The sequence below is a fragment of the Colobus angolensis genome, unplaced genomic scaffold, assembly GCF_000951035.1.
Source record: "Colobus angolensis palliatus isolate OR3802 unplaced genomic scaffold, Cang.pa_1.0 Scaffold64, whole genome shotgun sequence".
Taxonomy (NCBI): Eukaryota; Metazoa; Chordata; class Mammalia; order Primates; family Cercopithecidae; genus Colobus; species Colobus angolensis.
In genome coordinates, this window is record NW_012120043.1 from 1,120,876 (window position 1) to 1,126,801 (window position 5,926).

General features: G+C 57.2%; 1 protein-coding gene across 6 annotated transcripts in view; it reads left to right on the forward strand.

The window, feature by feature from the left end:
* The window catches only part of CIRBP (cold inducible RNA binding protein), an 8,282-nt gene extending 2,552 nt beyond the window's left edge, over nt 1-5,730 (forward strand). For 2 of the 6 annotated variants that reach the window (XM_011964013.1, XM_011964012.1), the window contains exons 2-7: nt 1,854-1,962; nt 2,066-2,172; nt 2,256-2,394; nt 2,476-2,557; nt 2,895-2,965; nt 5,227-5,730. In XM_011964013.1, coding sequence (XP_011819403.1) covers nt 1,860-1,962; nt 2,066-2,172; nt 2,256-2,394; nt 2,476-2,557; nt 2,895-2,965; nt 5,227-5,231 — 507 coding nt within the window. In that variant the 5' untranslated portion in view covers nt 1,854-1,859 and the 3' untranslated portion in view covers nt 5,232-5,730. Of the gene's footprint in view, nt 1-1,853; nt 1,963-2,065; nt 2,173-2,255; nt 2,395-2,475; nt 2,558-2,894; nt 2,966-3,341 lie in introns of all 6 variants that reach the window. The other 4 variants (XM_011964009.1, XM_011964008.1, XM_011964011.1 and 1 more) reach the window with 4 other exon arrangements.
* The last annotated feature ends 196 nt before the right edge of the window (nt 5,731-5,926 follow it).

Genomic DNA, 5,926 nt, shown 5'->3' on the forward strand with positions numbered 1-5,926 from the left:
GGGCGGGGCCACGTGGCGCACCCGGTCTCCAGGGCCCATTTCCCTGCCCTGGGGCTGGAGGTATCCATAAACCAACGCTTTTGTTTCCTGAGCCTCATTTTTCTCCTTTTCCCATTGTGATTGCATGAGGGAAAGGACGGCCTCGCAAATTCTGGGTAGGCATGGCCCGTTCCAGTGTGATTCCTCGTCTGCCACGTTGTGCTTTGCGCCTAAACTTTGGTCCAAGTTGGCACAGCCCCCAGTGCCAGACTTACAAGTCTAGTTATCAGCGCCACTGGTGGTGGCCATTCCCAGCCAATGAATGCTTTGTCTGTGTCAGCACTGACTGCCCCCTTTAAATAGCCACTTCTGAATGCCAGTTTTCCTGTCTGGAAATCCTGCCTCATCATTTCCGGGGCCATCCCTGCCCGATTCCCGGCAGAGGTCCTGCCTGTAAAAGTTGGTGCCTGGCCGGGTGCGGTGGCTCAAGCCTGTAATCCCAGCACTTTGGGAGGCCGAGGTGGGTGGATCACAAGGTCAGGAGATCGAGACCATCCTGGCTAACACGGTGAAACCCCGTCTCTACTAAAAATGTAAAAAAATTAGCCGGGCGTGGTGGCGGGCGCTTGTAGTCCCAGCTACTCGGGAGGCTGAGGCAGGAGAATGGCGTGAACCCGGGAGGTGGAGTTTGCAATGAGCCGAGATCGCGCCACTGGCCACTGCACTCCAGCCTGGGCAACAGAGCGAGACTCTGCCTCAAAAAAAAAAAAAAAGTTGGTGCCTGCCCCGAGGTGCCCCCCAGCACGGGGCAGCCTCCCTGACAGCCAGCCCCCCCAGTCTCGGGGAATTTTACAGTGAACAGAAGCATGTTCTGGTCCAGCAACAAGTAGAAGTCAGCTGGTTAGGGTTGGAGTTGGCACCAGCTCGGAAAGGGGAGAAGCTGAGGGTGCAGTCCTGCCCACGGCACAACTGGAAGATTCGGGGGGCGGGGGAGGGAGACACCGGAGGCCCTGTCCCATGGGGAGGACGGTGGACATGGGTGCGGTCTGTCTTTAGTCTGGGGGGGTGGATGGAGCTGAGAAGCGGACTGCATTCAGTGTGGTAAATCAGTTTGAATTAAGTCTTAGGTGGCTGAGTGCGGTGGGTTACGCCTGTAATCCCAAAACTTTGGGTGGCCAAGGTAGGAGGATTGCTTGAGCGCAGGAGTTTCTTTTCTTTTTTTTTTTTTTTTTTGAGACAGTTCCATCCAGTCTTGTTGCTCAGGCTGGAGTGCAATGGCATGATCCTGGCTCATCACAACCTCTGCCTCCCGGATTCAAGTGATTCTCCTGCCTCAGCCTCCCGAGTAGCTGGGATTACAGGCATGCACCACCATGTCTGGCTTGCTTTGTATTTTTAGTGGAGATGGGGTTTCTTCATGTTGGTCAGGCTGGTCTCGAACTCCCGACCTCAGGTGATCCGCCCGTCTCGGCCTCCCAAAGTGCTGGGATTACAGGTGTGAGCCATTGCACCCAGCTGAGTCCAGGAGTTTCAGACTAGCCTGGGCAACAGAGCGAGACCCCATCTCTACTAAAACAAATTAAAAAATTAGCCAGGCATGGTGGTGCACATCTATAGTCCCAGTTTCTGGGGAGACTGAGGTAGGAGAATTGCTTAGCCTAGGAGGTGGAGGCTTTAGTGACCCATGATTGCACCACTGCACTCCAGCCTGGGTGACAGCTTAAGTCCTAGGTATGAGTTTCGGACAATGAAAAACAATAACCTGATTTTCTAATATTTCCCCTAAAAAACACATGTCATTTACATAAAATAGGAAGTGGGGAGAGGTGGTGAGAGATGACCCCTGTTGAGGATTTCATTGGTGTCTATCACAGGCCCCCATGGCATCAGATGAAGGCAAGCTTTTTGTTGGAGGGCTGAGTTTTGACACCAATGAGCAGTCGTTGGAGCAGGTCTTCTCAAAATACGGACAGATCTCTGAAGGTGAGGCTGGCGCTGGGCCAGCGGCCCCGGTGGGGCTGGCTTGTGCTCCTCCTGCCTGTAGGTACAGCTGGGTGCTGACTGTAGACCTCTCTCCCCTGCACAGTGGTGGTTGTGAAAGACAGGGAGACCCAGAGATCTCGGGGATTTGGGTTTGTCACCTTTGAGAACATTGACGACGCCAAGGATGCCATGATGGCCATGAACGGGAAGGTGAGGATCAGGGTGCTGAGCGGGAGCCCCGTCCTGAGGATGGGGCACCCACCCACTAACCTGTGCCACCCGCTGGTCTCCAGTCTGTAGATGGGCGACAGATCCGAGTAGACCAGGCAGGCAAGTCGTCAGACAACCGATCCCGTGGGTACCGTGGTGGCTCTGCCGGGGGCCGGGGCTTCTTCCGTGGGGGCCGAGGACGGGGCCGTGGGTTCTCTAGAGGTGAGTGCTGTGAGTGGGCCCTTTGGGGATGCTGTGAGGCACTGCTGGTAGGACCTGGTACTCACTTCTTTGTGTATGCAGGAGGAGGGGACCGAGGCTATGGGGGGAACCGGTTCGAGTCCAGGAGCGGGGGCTACGGAGGCTCCAGAGACTACTATAGCAGGTGAGGGGTGAAGGCCAACCCGGGCACGGGTGATTGCGGGATGGCCAGCTTCAGTCCCAGGTCCCTGGGGGAGCTGAGATGAGGCTGGCTGGGCAAGGAGCAGAGGCGGGAGGGGGCCCAGGCCAAGAGGAGAGAGAACTGCTCAAGACAGTGGCAGAAGCGGGAAGGCCGGGGGGGCATGGCTGGTACAGGTTTTGGACGGTTTCTGAGACTCGAACCTGCTGGGGTCCTTGCGTCCCCAGAAGGGACAGCTGGCATGGGGGTGACGGCTCAGCCTGCTGTGGCAGAGCGGAAGTAGACTGGTACCCTCCAGTACTCACGTCTGTCTGTCCTGCAGCCGGAGTCAGAGTGGTGGCTACAGTGACCGGAGCTCGGGCGGGTCCTATAGAGACAGTTACGACAGTTACGGTAAGTCGCGCTCCGAGGGTGCCACGCTGCTGTGGCCTGCGGTGGGAGCTTGGTTCACCTTGGCACCTTCTCCAAGTACTTTAGGCTGGACACTCAGATCTTGTCACTGCGCTTGCCTATAAGAGGCGCGTCTGTCCTCTCAGAGCCATTTCTATCGCAGGACACAAAAGCCAAATGAGACTGACCAAAAAGGCAAGGGAGAGCGAGGGCCCGCTGGGCAGTCAGCATAGGTGCATGTGTGGCTGCAGGCCAGCCTCCCTCGGCTGTGGGGGGTGGTTGCTCCCCGGTCGCAGGCCACGCCCTGGTCTGGCCTCTGGGGTGAAGCTGCCTCTCGTTGCTTCGGTGCCTTTACACTGTGCCTGCTTCTTGTCCTCAGCTACACACAACGAGTAAAAACCCTTCCTGCTCAAGATCGTCCTTCCAATGGCTGTGTGTTTAAAGATTGTGGGAGCTTCGCTGAACGTTAATACGTGTAGTAAACGCACCTCCTTGTATTCCCACTTTCGTAGTCATTTCGGTTCTGATCTTGTCAAACCCAGCCTGACCGCTTCTGACGCCAGGATGGCCTCGTTACTAGACTTTTCTTTTTAAGGAAGTGCTGTTTTTAAGGGTTTTCAAAACATTTTGAAAAGCACTTCAGATTTACTTTTTTGACCACGAGCCATGAGTTTTCAAAAAAATCGGGGGTTGTGTGGGTTTTTGGTTTTTTAGTTTTTGGTTGCGTTGCCTTTTTTTTCTTTTGGTGGGGTTGGCCCCATGAAGTGGGTGCCCCACTCACTTCTCTGAGATCGAACGGACTGTGAATCCGCTCTTTGTCGGAAGCTGAGCAAGCTGTGGCTTTTTTCCAACTCCATGTGACGCTTCTGAGTGTAGTGTGGTAGGACCCCGGCGGGTGTGGCAGCAACTGCCCTGGAGCCCTGGCCCCTGCGCCCATCTGTGCTGTGCGCCCCACAGTAGACGTGCAGACGTCCCTGAGAGGTTCTTGAAGATGTTTATTTATATTGTCCTTTTTTACTGGAAGACGTACGCATACTCCATCGATGTTGTATTTGCAGTGGCTGAGGAATTCTTGTATGCAGTTTTCTTTGGCTTTACGAAGCCGATTAAAAGACCGTGTGAAATGAACCTTGCTCTGACAATTCCCTTGCATTGCACCACACACTCCCTGCTGCAGGCTCCTGCAGCCAGACCTGAGCAGAGAGAAGGCGGAGAAGCAGCAGGTCTGCAAGCCTTCCCTGGGGCCTGCAGAGAGAGCTAGAAAGGGAGGCCCAGCAGATTGGCGCTGGTCAGGGTAGGGGAGCCAGGCGGGGGACGGGAGCGGGCAGCTCAGGCCTCAGGGCAGCCCCGGGAGGCTTCTGGCAGTGGTGGCCAGAGGGCTGGACTGTGCGGGCAGCTTAGCAGGGACAGTGGACGTGCACCCGACGCTGACCTGGACTGCCTCAGTCTAGAAGCAGGCCAGAGAGCGGAGGCACGTGGCATCCCAGGGCGACCTCAGACGGCCAGCCGGTTAGCTAGTTCTGCTGTTGCTTCACGAGTTCTGAGCGTTCTCTGCTAGCCTATGGAAGCTGCAGCCCTCGGAGGACAGAAGTGTTGTGCGCCCAACAGAACCCTCTGAGACGCAAGCTGCTCCCTTGGCTAGCTCATATGTGGAAATAGCCCTGTAATTCGAGGTAACTCCTTCCGCTCGTGCCCACATCCCTCTTGTCGAGAGCTCATTGAAAGTCATGTGCCCGGGGAATGTTCCTGTGACTGTTTTTTGTTTTTCCTTTTTTTTCAACTTTTTTTTTTCTTCTTCAATTAAGCTGGAACTAAAGTCAGGCCTGGCCATTACGCTCCCCACGTGCAGCCAGGTGCAGGCTGGGCCCAGTCATGCCTGGCTCTTAGATGAGGTCCCTTAAGCAGGATTGGAGACCAGTGAATGCCCCCGCCTTTTGGATTTTTTGCTCATCGATTGACTGTCTTTTCCAGACCTCTTAAGTCACACTCTTAACTAGCTTTCTCTGATGTATGTTGCCGCCATTAGTTTTTTTCTAGAGCCCACATTGGCCCATGTAGCTCCATCCCATGCGGGTAGCTGGCTCTGGCTGCGCCCCCAAGGCGCAGACCCGCCCTGGGCACGCTGGCCTGTGATGGAGCCTGAGGTCACAGCCGTGACTAGCCTGAGACCTTCCTAGGGGCTGTGGCTGTTTCCGGGGAGGCCGGGACGGGCATCTGTGAGCCCCGTGGAGGACGCTGGGAGTAACGCTGCTTTGCTTTGGCAGGTTGAAGGGGCCCGGCCAGGACTCGGGGAAGGGTGGCCTGAGAGCAGCGATGACCTCTGGGGGTCACTGTCCCAGGAGGGACTTCACCTGGAACAAGAGCTGGAGGCAGCCGCTTGCCCCGGAGGCTTGTCCCCTGTAAGTGCTTTCGGGAAGAGTGGCATGTGCGCTGAGCCCTGTCCCGGGCGGAACCTGGGCGTTCCAGTGAGTCCTGCTGTCCCACACCTGTGGCCCCGCGGCGGGCACCTTTCGGTGTGTGTTGGGTGCAGGGCAGCGCCTCCCGGGAGCGCAGGGTCCGGGTCCGCGCCTGGAGCCCGCGCCTCCCTTCCTTCCTCCTCCTTCCAGGAGGCGCTTCGCGAGCGAGGTGCGGGCTCAGGGCCTCAAGTCTCTCCTGGAGGACGGGCTGCGGTGCGCTGGCGGCTTGCGGGGCGGCCAGTCCTTGCCCACAACGATGTGGAGCCCTGTTAAAGTCGGATGCGAATAAAGGGCCACATGTGCACCCAGAAAGCCGAGTCTGTGGTTTTGGGGGGGCTGTCGGCAGAGCGGGGCCACCGGGAGAAAAGCCTGCGGACCTCGGTTCAGAGAAGCCTAGCAGCACCCGACAGGGAAGACCGCACGGGTCACCGTCGCGCAGTGACCGGAGGGGTTCGCAGCGCGGAGACGTCGGTCCCGCGAGATCTGAGGCGCACTCGGCTTCGGGGGC